General features: G+C 38.7%; 1 protein-coding gene across 4 annotated transcripts in view; it reads right to left on the bottom strand.

Moving 5' to 3' along the window:
* The window catches only part of TRAPPC8 (trafficking protein particle complex subunit 8), a 110331-nt gene that overhangs the window by 78826 nt on the left and 10911 nt on the right, over window positions 1-20594 (bottom strand). For 2 of the 4 annotated variants that reach the window (XM_050768257.1, XM_050768259.1), the window contains exons 3-9: window positions 10691-10780; window positions 9413-9587; window positions 6871-7024; window positions 2605-2698; window positions 1684-1943; window positions 1238-1353; window positions 397-547 (exon numbers count right to left, since the gene is read on the bottom strand). In XM_050768257.1, coding sequence (XP_050624214.1) covers window positions 397-547; window positions 1238-1353; window positions 1684-1943; window positions 2605-2698; window positions 6871-7024; window positions 9413-9587; window positions 10691-10780 — 1040 coding nt within the window. The remainder of the gene's footprint in view (window positions 1-396; window positions 548-1237; window positions 1354-1683; window positions 1944-2604; window positions 2699-6870; window positions 7025-9412; window positions 9588-10690; window positions 10781-20594) is intronic. The other 2 variants (XM_050768258.1, XM_050768260.1) reach the window with 1 other exon arrangement.

Genomic DNA, 20594 nt, shown 5'->3' with positions numbered 1-20594 from the left:
GAAAGTACTAATTAAGAAAGAAACCCTGATATATGACCATCTTTTAATTACCTAGTTTTTTGGGTTTTGTTTTTAAGAAACAAGTTTTTTCAATTTATTTTTAAAGATGCAATCTTACTATGTTGCTCAGGCTGGTCTCAAACTCTTGGGCTCAAGCAATTCTACTGCCTCAGCCTCCCAAGTAGCTGGGACTACAGGAAAGTGCCACCATACCCAGCTAATGAACTAGTCTGAGGGAAATCCATCAATTCAGCATTAAGGAATTCACAATCTATAAAGCACTATGTGTTCTTGGAGTACAACTTTATCCCTAAGGATTCTGTTTGCCACCAAGAGAAATTTCTAAAGCATTTATGGTAGCAGAATTAAGGAATTATAATACCACAGAATACCAACCAAGGCACCAGCTGCATAAAGCATTGCTTGATCATTAAGAAAATCTTTCTTTGCAGTATGATAGCAACTGTAAGCCAAATCATAATGCTGCACCAAAAAACATAAGTCAGCCATTTTCCTGATTTGAAGTTCTGGTGCTTCTGGGGGATACCTGTAAATACAAAAGAAAATAATGCATAATTTATTACCCCCTAAACCACTATAAAATATACTAACAAGCTGCCATGTTCTTCTAGAACATGAGAAAAACTAATGCTATTTTAAAGAAATTCTACCTCCAACAAGAGTGTCAGTTCTCAAAAATATCTGGAAACAGAAAGTTCCTTGTTTTATTATTTATAGCCCTGAGAATGTCTCAAAGGCAGGCAAACATTTTCTCCATGGTCGAATAATGAAGTAAATGGTTAATTCCAAGTAACTCACATTTATATACAACCAGGAGAAAGATTAAAATCCAAAATGTATTAATTATATTTTTCCCTTAAAATGGTTTTTTGTGTAAAGCAAAATTTATTAAATGTGTCCCTTGTCTTAGAATCATCAAGTCATTACATTTTAGATATAGAACAGTTACTAATGATAACTAGTCTAACTTCATTGTTTTACAAATAATGAAACAGACCAAAAGTAAAGTGACCTTCCCATTTGTTTTTAGATGTCCAAGTACTTAGTTTTTAAAAAATTAATATGATTTACTTAAGAGTCACTCTTCTTATCTACCTGAATTTTCACCAATAAGAAACTAAGAAATCAAAGAGATAGTTATCTTCTGCAGGATATCATACAATCAAATACTAGTCAGAGGTAAACAGAGGAAAAACAAAAACAACACTTTACTCACAGCAAGCCAGATGTATTTTTCAGCTCATTAATGCTCTTTTCTGGAACTTTACTGCCACTAAACCATTTTTTAGTTGCAGAAAATAGAGATCGACTCAAACCTTTTCTTGATATTAGCTTTAAAAAAGAGATTAAATATGTTGACAAATATAATTTAGTATTTTTCTTTTACATAAAAAAAATTTTAACTAAAAAGCTTTAATAGCAAATGTTCATTTTAACAAAGCTGATTTAAAGAAAACTGTCTAATATGCTGGCAAAATCCTAGTGAAAATGAATCAGCCTCTTCCACAGTTGAACAGAATTTCACCACAATGAAGTAATTTTGAGAAGTCTTAATATTGGCCTATCTTAAAACGAAAACAAAACTTCAAATACATTTATTAATTCTTAAATTTACTATTTACTTAAATTTTAAAAATACTAATCCAAAAAATGAAACCTTACCTGATCGTTTAATTGCCTAATTGTTTTCTCTATATGTGGCAAAAGGCCCCGAAATGTGAACTCTTGTATAAACTGTCGAATTCTATCATGATCAGTAAGTGTTAAACATGCACCATGAATTATTCCAATATTTCCTTTCTTTGTTTCATGTAACGATGAAGCAGATCTTACATGATCTGGGCCATCAATACTGTTAGAAGGGTCACTGGATTGGTCCAACTGAAGTGGGTGAGCTCTAAAGTTATTTGGTAAGCCATCTACTGAAAAAGAGATACATCTTTTACTCTCACAATGCAACAGAAAATAGTGATAATACTATCATACTGCTAAAGAAGAAGAAAAAAAAAGCAGAATGTTAAAATCCTTTCTTTCTGTATACATAAATGTGTAAGATAAAACAGCAGTAACATCCTGCAGCCCCAAAATTAAAGAGCTTGAGTTAATATTTGTTTTGGTACCTGTACTAGAAATTCGAAAATTCGTATACACCAGGAAATGAAGAAAAATACTTTATTTTAAATATTATAAAGAATGACTTTTAAATGGCACAACTAAGCCATAAGAAAAATATAACAAAAAAAAATTTTAGTTATCATTATGAAAACCATAATTTAAAATCAGAAATAAAGCTCTCAAAATCATGTAAATTTTTAAAAAATTAATGCTGTACGTCACATCTTCCCTTGCTTCAAAATGTTTTAAAAGAAATCTATACACTATTCATATAAAATAAATTTTTAAGTGTCAAAAACAATCAAAACTCAAGTGGCTCAGTAAAATCTTCAGAAGAAAAACCAACCTGCCCAATATCTTTCTGTATTATGAAAATCTCCCCCATCTTTTATCTATAAAGGTTAGCATGATCTGACAACAGTGCATATTTTCAATCAAAAGAGAAACTTAGAGAAAATATATTAAGACCTTTGACTTCGTTATCTAATCCATCCAATGAAAGCAAGTTATTATCAGAATTCTTATTTGAAGTCATAGTACAAGGGCCATCTTCATATGATTCCTATCAAAATAAAATTTAAAAAGCATTAGCAGTTATACTTAATCATATTTAATATACTATCAAATCCATCAACAACTATAGTTACTCTGCTGTTGGCCTCATTTATTTGCTACAGTGAGCACTTTCTCCAAATTCATAACTTCTTCCACAGATCTTATTCTATCACTCCAACTCACACCTAGTATATTCTTAAATCCCCTTGCACATTCAAGCTACTATCCTAATTCTTCTTAATTCAAATTATCTCTCAGGATATCTACTTATATATGATATGTATACACACGAGTGTCATACAAGCACATACATATGCTTATGCATCTTAAGTAAGGAATAATGGCAAGAGAGATGGACTACTAGAGTCAGACAGGGAAAGAAGAGAGGCACAGGTATGAAATTTTTTGGGTCACAGTTTAAGCAGGTTGGAGTGAATTCTGAATATATTGAAGTGTTTTAGAAAAATATCTAGGCCGGGCGCGGTGGCGGGCGCCTGTAGTCCCAGCTACTCAGGAGGCTGAGGCAGGAGAATGGCATGAACCCGGGAGGCGGAGCTTGCAGTGAGTCGAGATCATGCCACTGCACTCCAGCCTGGGCGACAGAGCGAGACTCCATCTCAAAAAAAAAAAAAAAAAAAAAAAAAAAAAGAAAAATATCTAATGCAATGTTTATTTGTGCAAAGAAACTAGTTTCTCAGTTAACAAAAAAACACTTAAACTAGAAATACCCAGACAACTCTACAAGACCAGTAAATATGATATATTATTCTGAGTGTCACGCTTTGAGGGAATTTACATAAACTGGAACTTAAGAAGAAAGTGACCAGGACAAAAAAGTCTGAAGCCACTCCTTGAGAAAGAGTTGCAGAAACTAGGCATATTTAGACTGGAAAAATACAAAAGAAGACATGAGAATTATCCTTCTATATTTTGAAAGTTGTCTTAACAGAAAACTGACATAGTCACCCCCAAAGGATCAAGCGTACAAGCAAAGGTCAAGAATTTATGGTTGATCCTCAAGCAAAATAAGAGAATTTTTGGGTGATCAGACCTGAAATAGGTCACTTAATAAAAATACAGTGAGTACTGTCAACAGATGCAGTCATTCGCAAGTTTAAAAAAAATTAAAGTGGCCGGGCGCGGTGGCTCAAGCCTGTAATCCCAGCACTTTGGGAGGCCGAGGTGGGTGGATCACAAGGTCAGGAGATCAAGACCATCCTGGCTAACATGGTGAAACCCCGTCTCCACTAAAAATACAAAAAACTAGCCGGGCGTGGTGGCGGGCGCCTGTAGTCCCAGCTACTCGGAGGCTGAGGCAGGAGAATGGCGTGAACCTGGGAGGCGGGGCTTGCAGTGAGCTGAGATCGCGCCACTGCACTCCAGCCTGGGTGACACAGCGCGAGACTCCGTCTCAAAAAAAAAAAAAAAAAATTAAAGCATTAGATCAAGCATTGGATGTAAAACCTCCAAACTATTCTCCAACTTTGAGCCTCTAGGATTCTAAGGCATAGATTTCTGATATTTCTGCCTTCTGTGAAAAGTTCTCATACTGGACAATCTTCTTTATGTTCCCCTTCACAACCTTAGGTGAATGAACTCTAAAGTTAATTTTTTTCAGTACTGTTCTTATTCTTAGAATGGCCCTAAAAGACCATTTTTAAAAATAAAGTTCCTTCACATCCAACTGGTACTTCTTTGCTCAGAGACTTTTCCCCAGCATTATCTTAAAGAACGTCAGTAATCAATTCTAAAGTCAGTAAAATACCAGAATAGCACTGCATCTAGATTTAAAGATTCCATTTATGAGACAGAAAAATAAGGCAAATAGACAGATTAAACAATACTTATCTTAGAAGATTGAAAATTACATAAGCTTTATAATTGATTTTTAAATGGCACACACAGAGTGCATAATACAGTTTAATTGAACAATATAAATATATTTTCCATTTACTTAAGAATTTCTGGGCCAGGCGCTGTGGCTCACGCCTGTAATAACAACACTTTGGGAGGCTGAGGCATGCAGATCACTTGAGGTCAGGAGTTCAAGACCAGCCTAGTCAACAGATTGAAACCCCGTCCCCACTAAAAATGAATCGCTTTAACCCAGGAGGTAGAGGGTGCAGTGAGTTGAGATCTCGCCACTGCATTCCAGCCTGGGCGACAGAGTGAGACTCCATCTCCAAAAAAAAATTCTGGCCAGGTATGGTGGCTCATACCTGTAGCCACAGCACTTCGGGAGGCCAAGGCAAGGGATCACTTGAGGTCAGGAGTTCGAGACTAGTCTGGACAACATGGTGAATCCTACCTCTACTAAAAATACAAAAATTAGCCAGGCGTGGTGGCGGGTGCCTATAATCCCAGCTACTCGGGAAGCTGAGGCATGAGAATCATTCCAATCCCGGAGGCAGAGGTTGCAGTGAGCCGAGATTGTGCCACTGTACTCTGGCCTGGGCAACAGAGTAAGACGCTGTCTCAAAAAAAAAAAAAAGAATTTCTTCTAGGCTGGCATGGTGGCTCACATCTGTAATCCCAGCACTTTGGGAGGCCAAGGCCTGGGAGACAGAGTGAGACCCTGTCTCAAAAAAAAAAAAAAAAATTCTCCTAAACAAAAAACAGGAACAGTGACTCTTGATCATCTGAACTAAGCATATGAACTTGGCATCTGACCACTACCAAGTGGCATTATACCTTAGAAGTCTGACAAAACATCAAATCAACTTAAGTCAACAGGACAATCAATCTTGTTCCAGAACTCGAGGTTAAGAAAGGAGTAATTAAGAAACAGTAACTCCTGAGAGTACAGAAAGAAGGGAAATCAAGGGAAAGTTGGAGGGAAATGCCCATCCACCTAAAATGTATGAGTTCCCGAAGGTGGCTATAAAAGCATGTTGAAAAGGTAGGAAGGAGGCTGGGCAGGATGGTTCATGCCTATAATCCTAGCAATTTTGGAGGCCAAGGCAGGCAGATCACCTGAGGTCAAGAGTTCGAGACCACCCTGACGAATATGGTGAAACCCTCTCTGTACTAAAAATACAAAAATTAGCTGGGCGTAGTGGTGTGCACCTGAAGTGCCAGCTACTTGGGAGGCTGAAAGAGGAGAACTGCTTGAACCTGGGAGGTAGAGGGTTGCAGTGAGCCAAGATCGCACCATTGCACCCCAGCCTGGCCAACAGAACGAGACTCTATCTCCAAAAAAAAAAAAAAATGGTGGTGGGTGGTGGATGCCTATAATCCCATTTACTCAGGAGGCTGAGACAGGAGAATCACTTGAACCCAGGAGGTGGAGGTTGCAGTGAGCTGAGAGCACGCCACTGCACTCCAGCCTTGGTGACAGAGTGAGACTCTGTTTCAAAAAAAAAGAAAAAGAAAAAGAAAAGAAAATATGGGGAGCAACCCCAGAGCATGTAGATAATAAAGAATTGACTGTAGGCATTCATAATGAATTAAACGGACAAGTCAAAAATTCTATTCTGCATGTCTAGCCTATCTAATTCAATTCTTAATGTGTAATTCACTTTTCATCTTTTAAGAAAGAGATCAGGCCAGGCGCGGTGGCTCACACCAGTAATCCTAACACTTTGGGAAGTTAAGGCGGGCAGATCACTTGAGGTCAGAAGTTCGAGACCAGCCTGGCCAATATAGTGAAACCTCACCTCTACTAAAACTACAAAAATTTGCCTGGAATGGTGGCATGTGCCTGTAAATCTCATCTACTTGGGAGGCTGAGGCAGGGGAATCACTTAAACCTGCAATATAGTGAAACCTCACCTCTACTAAAAATACAAAATTTGGCTGGAATGGTGGCATGTGCCTGTAAATCTCATCTACTTGGGAGGCTGAGGCAGGGGAATCACTTAAACCTGGGAGGCGGAGGTTGCAGTGAGCTGAGATCACACCACTGCACTCTAGCCTGGGCGACAGAACAAGACACTGTCTCAAAAAAAAAAAAAAAAAGATCAATTCACACTGATATTACACACCTGAAAAGAGTGCACATAAGGGATTACTGTAGTTTGTTAAAAACAGTTTTAAACCACTGATCTAAGAGCTCACCTCTGACAGATCAAAACTGACCAGATTCCACATAATTAATAATTATACTAGTTAAACCAAAATGTAAAAACTGAAGTATAGTTTTTGTGGTTTGCTTCATTTTATTTTATTTTTTACATATACCTGGTTTTGAATACTATTTTTCTGGAGATACTGACTCCAAGGATCTGGTATCTGTTCATCTGATGCTCGATTAGACGTTCGAGAATTAATTTTAAGTAAATAGCAACCCTGAGTTCCATATTTCTGTTTCATTTCTTCATAAATTGATTCAGCTCTAAAACAGAAAATGGAAAAAAATCTGAAGTAAAAGAGGAGTAGGCCGTAGGCAATAACAGATACTAAAGTAGTACAAAAATAACATTAAAATAATCCCCAAAAAAGGCAGAACAGAAAATTAGGACAGAATAACCTAAAAGCTAAAACAAAAATCATGATCGCAATTGAAATTTAGCTAGCTTAGATACCACCTTAAAGCAGTTACCAAAGTATGTTCCATGGAATAAAATTCTGCAAGATAAACTCCTCTATGTTATTCAAAGAGAGAGCTCTGGTGGTCAAACTAGATTGAGCGGGAACTACAGCAAACAAAACAAGTGTTTTGACCTGGCGTGGTGGCTGGCTCACGCCCATAATCCCAGCACTTTGGAAGGCCAAGGTGGGAAGATCACTTCAAGTCAGGAGTTAGAGACCATCCTAGGCAACACAGGGAAACCCCATCTCTACCAAAAATAAAATTAACCAGGAATGGTGGCACACACCTGTGGTCCCAGCTGCCCAAGAGGCTGAGGTGGGAAGACTGCTTGAGCCCAGGCACTGCACTCTAGCCTAGGCAACAAAGTGAGACTCCCATTTCAAAAAAAAAAGGAGGAAAAACAAGAAAAAAAAAAAAACCTGGAAAACTTTAAAGCACATTCAAATGCAAATACTAATACTATGTAAGCAACAAGCCTAGCACTAAAAAATTATGGCTGGATAAGTAAAATAGTCATAGAAAATTTGTATAAATACAGATGTGTGTGTGTGTACACACACTCAAGGACAATAAAGCAAACTCCTGCTTACATTACTAATGATACTGCTAAATCTAAGAACCATTCATCTGATACTTGAATTACCTCAAATATCCTAGTTACAACCGTTCAATATGGAAGACACACTCCAAATTCACCTGACATAAACTAATTCTAATAGTCATTTCAAATTTTTTCTATTAATATAGTAGTACACCTTATCCAACATGTTACAGACATTTCAAAATATCCTAAAGATTAGAAATCTTCAGAGTAATTATTTGGCTCTACAGAGGAAAATTTAATAAAAAGATGGTGGTCCATGCTCAGAACAAGGGCAGGTAATAATTATTACACTACATTTCCTCAGTGGCACTAAGGCATCAGAATAGTTTCAGACAAAACATTAATCTGCTCCACACCTTGAACCAAAAGCCAAAATAAGCTCCAAAGCCATACAAGTAAAATTACTGTGTTTACCTTATTTTTCAAGAATTTATTTTATTTTTAAAGACAATCTATTCACATATCCCGAATACAATACTGCAAACAACAAATAATGAATATTAAAGGAAACATTTAAAAATATCTGAATATTTCTAAGACTATGAAAAATATCAAGGCTGTAAATATGAAGTCACAAGAAAGTGGACTGTGAAAAAGTGCCTATAAGCAAGTCAGGAAGTGAAAAGTGGAAAACTGGGAAGCAGAAAAGAACAAAGAAAGATAAATAATTTTATATAAAACCAGAAATAACAGCTAAGATCTACAGTTGTGAAATGACAAGTGTTTCTGTACAGACTGTAAGAATTATACATTAAAAAGAAAGTGTGGGTAAGCATATGAAATCTAACATAAGGCCAGGTGCGGTGGCTCATCCCTGTAATCCTTCCACTTTGGGAGGCCAAGGCGGGCAGATCACCTGAAGTCAGGAGTTCCAGAGCAGCCTGGCCTACATGGTGAAACAACATCTCTACTAAAAATTCAAAAATTAGCCATGGTGGCATGTGCCTGTAATCCCAGCTACCCGGGAGGCTGAGGCAGGAGAATTGCTAGAACTCAGGAAGCACAGAGGCTGCAGTGAGTCAAGATCGTGCCACCGTACTCCAGCCCAGGTGACAGAGTGAAACCCTATCAAAAAAAAAAGGTAGGGGGGGCCAGGCGCAGTGGCTCACGCCTGTAATCCCAGCACTTTGGGAGGCTGAGGTGGGCGGATCACCTGGGGTCAAGAGTTCAAGACTAGCCTGGACAACATAGTGAAACCCCATCTGTACTGAAAATACAAAAATTAGCTCGGCGTGGTGGCGGGCGCCTGTAATTCCAGCTACTCAGGAGGCTGAGGCAGGAGAATTGCTTGAACCCGGGAGGCGGAGGTTGCAGTGAGCCGAGATCATGCCACTACACTCCAGCCTGGGTGATAGGGCAAGACCCTGTCTCAAAAAAAAAAAAAAAAATAGAAACCTAACATAAAAAAAACCTGGCTGTTGAATATAATGCCAGGATAAAACAAAGTTAAATGCTTTATTAATAAAATTCACATTAAACTTTTACATTCTTGTATCAAAAATAAATCCAAAACGTAAACAAGCTATCTCCAAATTAATGTAAAATCATTTAACTGGAAAAAATTTTTCATTTAAAAAAAAACTTACCTTTGTTCATTTCCTGCACTTACATCATGTAAAAGTACATAATATTTAAGTGTATTTGGTATAAACCACTTGGGGTAGGAATAATCACTGTTGTGCTGAATTCGATGCTGTTCTTGTGACAACTTTGAAAACTGTTCCACAGGTTCAGCTTCACTAGATGACGCTACCAACATACCTTGTAAACCATATTATTAAGGTAATTATCGCTTATTACTCAATGATAAATATTGTCCTATAGAGATAAACTTTAAGGAGTTTTTTTTTTTTTTTTTGAGACAAAGTCTCGCTCTGTAGCCCAGGCTGCAGTGCTAGTGGCACGATCTCGACTCACCACAACCTCCGCCTCCCAGGTTGAAGCGATTCTCCTGCCTCAGCATCCAGAGTAGCTGGGATTACAGGTGCGAGCCACTGCACCCAGCTAATTTTTTGTATTTTTAGTAAAGACAGGGTTTCACCATGTTGGCCAGGCTGGTCTTGAACTCCTGACCTAAGGTAATCAGCCCACCTCGGCCTCCCAAAGTGCTCGGATTTTAGGCATGAGCCACCGCTCCCAGCGATATTTTCTCAGGTAATCCAATTTCATAGGTTTTCACTGCAAGCACAAAATAATTTCTCCAACCCTCCAAATAATTCAATACTCCAGATAATTCTAACAGATGTTTTTGTTGACAGTTTTTTAGGCCTTTATATACATAATAAGGAAACTCATAAAAATAAAAATGGACAACCGTACGGCTTCAGCAGAATGAATTCTGCTGCATCTTGCTTCTCTCCATTCTATCTCACTGCAGTTACAAATTTCATCCTACCTCTTAACTTTCGTCAATAACCACATTAAGAAAACTAAGCCACAATCATCAAAAAAGAATACCCATCAAAAAATTACTAAAAATATCCAAAATTATTTTTCATGAGTCTTAGGATAAGCAGTCAATTCTGAAGCAATCAGTGAAAGCAGTTAACATTGTTTACATTTTCTTTCTCAAATAGCTAAAAAACTTATTAAGCATGAAATATTCAAGCTAGGGGGCTAAAGAAAAATAAGCAAGCCCTCTGTAGTCTTATTTTACAACCAAAAACTAAATTGGTTAAAAAATTGTTACAGCAGTCCTATATCTAGGAGGCCATTTAACAAAATAACAAAGACTCCATGCATCGTCAATCAATAAAAAATAATTTATTCTCTATATCTTCAACAATTTTCCCTTCATTAACTATTTCTGAGATTAATAATTTCCAAACATTTGATTTTAGGAGAACATAAATGTCAAAGGATACATGCTAAATAGTGGTTCAGAAATTCATGATCCGATGCTGGCATTGACTGAAGAAAGGTTTCTCTGTAAGACTCAAACCATGGAGTAGTGGCTAAAATTAAGAATATACAAAACAGTTAAAATTCTTCAATAGAATCAGTTTACAACAGACAACATTTCAAGTCCATATTCCTAAAAGGTGTAAAAAAATAATTTCTAACAGTAAACAAGCATTTTTCACCTGTGCTTTCAGATGTACATGTGTGTACATATAAACTGTGTATAGGGCCTGGCACAGTGGCTCACGCCTGTAATCCCAGCACTTCAGGAGGCCAAGCTGGGTGGATCACCTGAGGTCAGGAGTTCGAGACCAGCTTGGTCAACATGGCAAAACCTTGTGTCTCTACTAAAAATACAAAAATTAGCTGGGCGTGGTGGCACGTGACTGTAATCCCAGGTACTCAGGAGGCTGAGGCAGTAAAATTGTTTGAACCCGGGAGGTGGGGGTTGCAGTGAGTCGCAATCACACCACTGCACTCCAGCCTGGGTGACAGAACGAGACTCCATCTCAAAATAATACTACTACTACTAATAATAAACTGAGTATATATGTACACATACCTTTTAAGCCATTCACAAGAATATATTCACACGAGAATATATTCATATATTCATGAGAGTATATATATATTTGCAAAAATAAAATTGAATTATTCCCAAACCTAGTGTTCCCACAACCTACTTACCTATTAATGCTCTAAATATTACCTACATGAGTAAAGAGATTATTTCTTTAGAACTCAAGTTCTGTGACCCTGCCACTAATCACACTGCCATAAGTAGATCCTTTTCAGAAATAACACTTAGCATAGAGGTTCTCAACTGAGCATGATTTTGACCCCTAGGAAACATCTGGCAACTTCTCAAGATATTTTTCGTTATCGGTTCTGGGGTAGGTGGGTTATGCTACTGGCATCAAAGAGGTCAGGTATAATGCAAAACATCTCACAAGACAAGACAAGACAAGACAGTCCCCACAATAAAGAAGTATCTAGCTCAAAATGTAAATGGTGGTATGGTTGATAAATCTTACTTTGTAATTTGATTACTTGAATATGACACTAACAAAGCCTCTGAATGAAATTTCAAAGTACACTTACCTTATAATCAAATACAAGAAGTGTATTTTCACTGTTTGTATAAACGTATATAATGTGATTCTTAAAAAGTCAACTCTCTTGTTCCACATCAAGTATTTTGTATCACAACTATTCTTTTTATTTGAACTTATGTAAAACTTAGTGGTTTCATTAGGTTTTAAGCAGATTATCTATATCAGTTTTACTAAAAGGACTCCATTCCTATGCTGATTTATGCTGATTATCAAACTTTATATTCCTTTTGCTTTCATCTTAACCACTGAAAACAGCAAATATATTCTTTCTGCTTACATTATAATACTATATTAAACAAATGGAAGGGCTGAAGAAAAAGTCATTCATCTTAACCAAATAGCATTCTAACCTGGTTCCAAATACACAGAAATTTTAACTCCAGCCAATGCCTCATGAGAATGACCCATATATTACATATAGTCTGATTAGGAGAGCAACTACTATCACGATTTCATGTTCATTGTTATAAAAGAGGAAATAGGCAGGGCATGATGCTTCACACCAGTAATCCTAACACTTTGGAGGTTGGGTACGGTGGCTCATGCCTGTAGTCCCAGCACTTTGGGAGGTCAAGGCAGGCGGATCACTTGAAGTCAAGAGTTTGAGACCAGCCTGGCCAACATGGTGAAACCAACATGTTAGAGCGAAACTCTGTCTCAAAAAAAAAAAAATTAGCTGGGCATGGTGGTGCACATCTTCAGTCCCAGCATTCTCTTGAGGTGTAAATAAATTATGGCCCATCCATTAAAAAGATACATTAGCAGCTGTAAAAGAACGGGAGAAATCTCTACATATTACAACGAAGTGCTCTTCCAGATATATTAAGTGAAAAAAGCGACAGCAGAAAAGTATGCATTTTTGTGCAAGAAAAGGAAAATATGAACAGCCATACCTATATTTGCTTATAGTTTCAAAGAGAGGTAATAGAATAAATCTACTACATTTAATTATCTATACAAGAGAGAAAAGAAAGGAGAGAGATAAGAAAGGAGAGGGATCTACCAAGTCCTGTAGAATAAAGAGATCTTTAGGCCAGGCGCGGTGGCTCACGCCTGCAATCCCAACACTTTGGGAGGCTGAGGCGGGCGGATTAGCTGAGGTGGGGAGTTTGAGACCAGCCTGACCAACATGGAGAAACCCTGTCTCTACTAAAAATACAAAATAATCTGAGTGGGTGGGGTGATGCATGCCTGTAATCCCAGCTACTCGGGAGGCTGAGGCAAGAGAGTGGCTTGAACTCGGGAGATGGAGGCTGCAGTGAGCGGAGATCGCACCACTGCATTACTCTAGCCTGGATGACAGAGCGAGACTCCGTCTCAAAAAAAAAAAACAAAAAAAAAACGTATCTTTGAGATTTGATTCAGTCAGAAAAGCCTCTAATCCACATTGTCAGCCTTGGAGCCTTCTGCAATGTATAATGTAGCTTTCTCATTTCACCTTCTGGAAAAGGGAATGTGATTATTTCATTCATTACTCTTTGATTTTCTCGTATCTGGGTTCTACTCTCAGGATGAAATTATCCAATTACATATATATTTAGAGGAAGAAATGAAGGGGAAATTCAAAATGTTTATGGCGCTTTCTTATTGCCTGAAAACTGAATAAAATCAAACTTAACAATTGTTCCCCCTAATTACGCAAAAGATCTTTTGAAAACTATATTACATGAGTGCTTCTGCCTCTTTAAGACAAAAGAAGAATGAAACCCCAAACTGTCATTTATTTCTTAAAGTTCATCATAAAAGTACTAAAAGAGTTAACTGTAATTAGATTTTTATTGCGTTTTAAATAGGTCTACATGTTTGAGGGAAAAAAAAAGAAGGGACATGAATAGAGGACAAGCCTCCTCTCTATCTTGCTTTATATAGTTTTGACTTTGAAACTATGTGAATGTACACATAATGAAAAATAAATTAAAAAGCAAAATACATACACATACAGACATACACAGACATACTCTTAAATTGAAATAATAACTTTCTAAATACTAGTAGTAACTGGTAGCTTGTGGCTGGGTGTAGTGGCTCACACCTGTAATCCTAGCACTTTGGGAGGCTGAAGCAGAGGGATCACTAGAGCCCAGGAGTCAGAGACCAGCCTGGGAAACACAGTAAACCCCGTCTCTACAAAAAGTACAGAAATTACTCGGGAGTGGGATATCAGGCTGTAGTGCTGGCTACTCGAGAGGCTAAGGTGGGAAGGTCGCTTGAACCCAGGAGGTCAAAACTGCAGTGAGCCGAGATGGCGCCACTGCACTCCAGCTTGGGCGACAGAGCGAGACCTTGGCTCAAAACGAACAAAGAAGAAAAAATGTTCTTGCACTTATCTTGGGATAAAAATCACTATTTTCCTCATACCCCTTTCCATCTCTACATGTTCTTTGTCCAGAATTGAAATAGCAACCATGTTTTCCTACTAAAGTTTTCTGGCCATGTTCAGTGGCTCACGCCTATAATCCCAGTACTTTGGGAGGCCGAGGCAGGCAGATCACTTTAGCCCAGGAGTTCGAGACCAGCCTGGGCAACATGAGAAAACCTCATCTCTACAAAAAATGCAAAATTAACCGGGCATGGTCGCCCACACCTGTAGTCCCTGCTACTCGGGAGGCTGAGGTAGGAGGATCGCTTGAGCCCAGGAGGCAAAGGTTGCAGTGAGCCAAGATGGAGCCACTGCACTCCAGCCTGGGTGACACAATGAGACACTGCCTCAAAAAAAAAAAAACAGAAAAAAAAAACATGCAGAGTGTACTGTTTTGGTAAGGAAAGGTAATATGGTCTTCCTTCCTTTTAAAATAAGATGCAGCCCAAAATATACCATTCAAAGACAATGCTTGGATTTAATAGATAAACATGTAAGAGTAAACAGGATAATGGATGATAAAATAGATAAAAGTTGAAAAAGCATCATTAAACTTTCCTCATTTTAGAAAAATTAGACATGTCAATTGGGACAAATACAAAATAGTACCTAAGTGGGAAAAAAAAGACAATAGATACGAAGTAAGCGAGAAAAATCTAGAAAACTGAGACCATCACAAGAAATCCCTGTATATAACAAAGACTTTCAACTCCAGCAATGTGTCATTCCAATTACTGTACCAAGGAACAGTAGCTTTCAATGACCGATCTGAAGAAAACACAGCATTGTTAAGTTTATGAGGTAAATATCTAACATCTATTTCTTTAACAGAATGAATGAAAAGTATGCTGACTCACATTAATGGTGAAAATTAGAAGCATACATCTGAATATGTAAGAATTAGTACCTTATTAAAATGGATAAAACCACTTTTCTATGATCTCCAAAGAGTATTATTCTGCTATAATGAAATTTTACTAAAATTAACTTAGTACTTCATCATATATCATTCTCAGTCTTTATGGCCAACATAAAAATAAAGTTGAAAGGAGGTCCCTTACAGTAAAAGGGAAAGGAGCTAAAAAAAAAAAAAAAAAAAAAAAAAAAAAAAACTGTTCTTCTGGTGTGTAGTTTATCCTACTTGAGCCCAGGAGTTGGAGACCAGTCTGGGTAACATAGTGAGACCCCGCCTCTAGTTTTAAAAATAATAAGGCCAGGTGTGGTAGCTCATGCCTGTAATCCCAGCACTTTGAGAGGCTCAGGTGGGTGGATCACCTGAGGTCAGGAGTTCAAGACAAGCCTGGCCAACATGGCAAAATCCTGCCTCTATTAAAAAATACAAAAATTGGCCGGGCGCGGTGGCTCAAGCCTGTAATCCCAGCACTTTGGGAGGCCGAGATGGGCGGATCACGAGGTCAGGAGATCAAGACCATGCTGGCTAACACGGTGAAACCCCATCTCTACTAAAAAATACAAAAAATTAGCCGGGCGAGGTGGCGGGCGCCTGTAGTTCCAGCTACTCGGGAGGCTAAGGCAGGAGAATGGCGTGAACCCAGGAGGCGGAGCTTGCAGTGAGCTGAGATCCGGCCACTGCACTCCAGCCTGGGCGACAGAGCGAAACTCCGTCTCAAAAAAAAAAAAAAAAAAAAAAAAAAATACAAAAATTAGCCAGGTGTAGTGGCTCATGCCTATAATCCCAGCACTTTAGGAGACTGAGATGGGTGGATCACCTGATGTCAGGAGTTTGAGACCAGCCTGGCCAACATGGTGAAACTTTATCTCTACTAAAAATACAAAAAATTAGCCAGGCGTGGCGGCGGGTGCCTATAATGCCAGCTACTCGGAGGCTGAGGCAGGAGAATTGCTTGAACCCGGGAGATGGAGGTTGCAGTGAGCCGAGGTACACTCCAGCCTGGGCAATAAGAGCAAGACTCCATCTCAAAAAATATTTATATAAAAATTAGCTGGGTGTTGTGGTGGGCGCCTGTAATCCCAGCTATTTGGGAGGCTAAGGCAGGGAGAACTACTTGAACTAGGAGGCAGAGGTTGCAGTGAGCCAAGATCGTGCCAGTGCATTCCAGCCTGGGCAAAAGAGCAAGACTCCATCCCTCCCCACCAAAAAAAAAAAAAAAAAAAATGGCCGGGAGTGGTGGCTCACACCTGTAATCCCAGCACTTTGGGAGGCCAAGGCAGGTGGATCACTTGAGTCCAGAAGTTCAAGACCAGCCTGGCCAACATCGTGAAACCCTGTCTCTACTGAAAATACAAATAATAATAATAATAATTTTTTTTTTTTAATCTGCCTGAAGCAGGAGAACCCAGGATGTGGAGGCTGCAGTGAGCCAAGATCACACCACTGCACTCCAGACTGGGCAACAAGGGGGAAACTCAGTCTCAAAAAATAAAATAAAATCTGCCTGAAGAGTTAATAAGCTACAGTAACTGCCTCCACCTGCTTTTAAATGCAAATAGCAATCAATCCTCCCATATGAGGAGATGCTGGCAGGGACCTGAGAATGCAAGTAATATAATTAGATAAAACAATCTCCTACAATCAAATCATAACTACATTGTTCCTATAAACGATCTGCCAAACCAATTCAAAAGAAAAAAAAGGCCCAGGACACAGATAGCCAGAGGCAGATTTGAGAATCCTTCTCTGGATAAACTAAATGGCCTCAAAGGAAAAAAAACTGTAAGCCATAAAAATTGGGCAACACTTAAACCTATTCTTAGCCTTACCACCCAATAAAGAAGTCTACTAACTGGTAAGTTTTCTTATACTCAGTCAGGGTTTTAATGTCTCAATTTGAAATAGAAAATAATGCATGGTTTGTACCAAACATTTGAGGTAAGTGTCCAAAATGAAAAAATCAAAACAAATAAAAATAATATGAATGAAAAAAAAAAGGCACAGGATAGAAGAAAACAAACAGCCAACAACAATTTATTACTATCTTCAGAGTTAAGATACTATAACATAAAACCTGAATAGGATGGTATAATAAAGAAAAATCTAGAGAAGAAAATAGCTCCAAAAAAACCACAAAAAGACATCAAACATTAAAACTTCAATAGAAGAGTCAGAAGATAAAGTCAAGGATATTCATACCCAGAAAAATAAAACAAAAAGACAGAGATAGACAATTTTAGAAAAAAAGGTAACAACATTAGAGGACCAACTCAGGAAGTTCTACATCCAACTAACAGTAGTTTCAGAAAGAACAGAGAAAACAATAGGGGAGAAATTTAAGAAAAACAAGACAGTTTCTAAGGACTAAAAAGTGCATGACCAGACTGTCAAAAGAAGCTGTCCAGTAAAATAAGTGAAAAAGGAGTTATAATCCCCAACATGAAATTTCAAAATAGCAGGGATAAAGACCTTCAAAAACTTCTAAAAGCTGGAGGGTTGGGGGTAATACATATAATGGCTTCTAGCTTTTTTAAGAGCAATGCTTGAAGCTAAAAGAAAGTGGATCAATTCTGAGGAAAATGATTTATAACAATGTACACAGTCAAACCATCGATCAACTATATAAAATAAGAAAACTTTCCAACATTCATTCCTCAAAAATTTTATTTTCCAAGCACCCGTTCTCAGGAAGCTACTAGAGATGTCCTTCACCAGATTAAGGAAATATACAAAAAATATATATAAATGAAATACTACAGAGAAGTGAAGGGAAGGAAATCCTCAGGATGACAGCTGTGGAGTGGGCCTTGGACAGCAAACAGTCCAACATAAAATTGAACACCATTTCCCAAATTTTATTTCATCATATTCTCTACGTTTTAGAGCTTCTTCCTAATCAATCCTTTCCCCTGACCAAAGTATTTTTTTAAATAACACCACAATTGTATCGTGTATCTATTTATGCATGGAGACCCTTTGGAGAGCCATTATAATAGCTAAGACTTTTTTGTCCCCTAAGGACCAATTTTTACCACATAGGAATGATATCATCCTTAATGAAAATGTATGTAGTAACAAGAGAGATTTCTTGAAGGAGCTCCTGATAAATGGGTTATTTGACAAATTAATCTCACAAGTAGAAAATCCAATTGAAGAAGTCTGAGAGAGTAGCAACAGACACAAAGAACTGAGCAAGATGTTTTGTGTTTTTTTATGTGTGTGGTGTTTTTTTTTTGGAGACTGAGTTTCGCTCTTGTTGTCAAAGCTAGAGCGCAATGGCGCGATCTCGGCTTACTGCAACCTCCACCTCCTGGGTTCCACCACACCCAGCTAATTTTTTTTGTATTTTTTAGTAGAAACAGGGTTTCTCCGTTTTAGCCAGGCTGGTCTCGAACTCCTGACCTCAGGTGATCCACCTACCTCGGCCTCCCAAAGTGCTGGGATTACAGGTGTGAGCCACCGCACCCGGCAGCAAGATGTTTTGAAAAAGACAATTACTAACTCCTGAAAACACAAAATACTGTATTAGAAAGCCCAATAACTGGCTAAGCGGTGAAGAAGTCAACGACATTTAGTCATATTATTAGCAGTGAATATTAACCAAAAACTATGAGATGGAGGGAAAAGGATGAAGAGTAATTAAGCCAAATCCTTATCAGTGATAATGAGAAGTCAATAAATAAAATTTATTTAAATCTAAAACTTATTACGCCATAGACAGCCATATAAAAATATTACTTAGAAGCACATAATCAATACCCGAGGAAAAGACTACAGAAATTGGTGGGGCAAGGTACAGATCACTGCTGTTTTTTCCTTTAAGTCTTTTTATCATTATGTCTACGAACACATATCATTTTGATAAATTTATTTTTCTTTTGAGGCAGGGTCTTGCTCTGTCACTCAGGTTGGAGTGCAGTCGCAAAATCACTGTTTTTGCAGCCCTGACCTCCCAGGCTCAAGTGATCTTCCCACCTCAGCCTCCTGAGTGGCTGGGACTACAGGTATACACCACCACACCCGGCTAATTTTTTTTTTTTTTTTTTTTTGAGACGGAGTCTCACTTTGTTGCCCAGGCTGGAGTGCAGTGATGTGATCTTGGCTGACTGCAACCTCTGCCTCCCAGGTTCAAGTGATTCTCCTGCCTCAGCCTTCCAAGTAGCTGGAGCCACAGGTGCCCACTGCTGGCTAATTTTTGTATTTTTAGTAGAGACAGGGTTTCACTGTGTTGGCCCGGCTGGTCTTGATCTCCTGACTCCAAGTGATCCACCCGCCTCAGCCTTCCAAAGTGCTGGGATTATAGGTGTGAGCCACCATGCCTCGCCACCAGCTAATTTTTTAAAAAAAATTTTTGTCCAGATGGGGTCTCAATATGTTGTCCAGGCTGGTCTTGAACTCCTGGCCTCAAGTGATCCTCCCACCTCCGCTTCCCAAAGTGCTGGGATTACAGGCCTAAGCGACTGTGCCTGGCCTTGATAAATTTTTTAAAAGTAACAGGTATATGGGCTTTGGAGGTTAGCAAAATATCTGCAGTATGAAAAAGATACTTTTGGCCAGGCGTGGTGGCTCACGCCTGTAATCCCAGCACTTTGGGAGGCTGAGGCAGGCAGACCACCTGAGGTCAGGAGTTCGAGACCAGCTTCAACATGGAGAAACCTCATCTCTACTAAAAATACAAAATTAGCTGGGCGTGGTGGTGCATGCCTGTAATCCCAGCTACTTGGGAGGCTGAGGCAGGAGAATTGCTTGAACCTGGGAGGCGGAGGTTGCTGTGAGCTGAGATCACGCCATTGCACTCTAGCCTAGGCAACAAGAGCGAAACTCTGTCTCAAAAAAAAAAAAAAAAAAAAGAAAAAGATACTTTTGGTCAGCACCTGAGCTCATTCCTGTCATCTCAGCACTTTGAGAGGTGGGAGGATTGCTTGAGGCCAGGAGTTTGAGACCAGCCTAGGCAACATAGCGAATGAGTGGACCCAGTCACTCATGCCTGTAATCCCAGCACTCTGGGAGGCTGAAGCAGGCAGATCACTTGAGGTCAGGAGTTTTAGACCAACGTGGCCAATATGGCAAAACCCCTTCTCTATTAAAAACACAAAAATTAGGCAGGTGTGGTAGTGCACACCTGTAGTCCCAGAAACTCAGGAGGCTGAGGCAGAAGAATCGTGTGAACCCAGGAGGAAGAGATTGCAGTGAGCCAAGATCATGCCACTACACTCCAGCCGGGGCAATAGAGACTCCGACTCAGAAAATAAAATTAAATTAAATTAAAATTACATTAAATTAAAAATATATAGGCCAGGCACAGTGGCTCACAGCTGTAATTCCAGCACTTTGGGAGGCCAAGGTAGGAGGATCGCTTGAGGCCAGTAGTTCAAGACCAGCCTGCTAATAAACACAGCAAGACCTTGCCTCTACAAAAAAAAAAAAAAAAAAAAAATTTAATTAGCCGAGCATAGTACACACCTATAGTCCCAGCTACT

Source organism: Macaca thibetana, chromosome 18, assembly GCF_024542745.1.
Source record: "Macaca thibetana thibetana isolate TM-01 chromosome 18, ASM2454274v1, whole genome shotgun sequence".
Classification (NCBI taxonomy): domain Eukaryota; kingdom Metazoa; phylum Chordata; class Mammalia; order Primates; family Cercopithecidae; genus Macaca; species Macaca thibetana.
The sequence above is the reverse complement of the archived record's forward strand: the minus strand, read 5'-3'. Positions and strand labels throughout refer to the sequence as shown.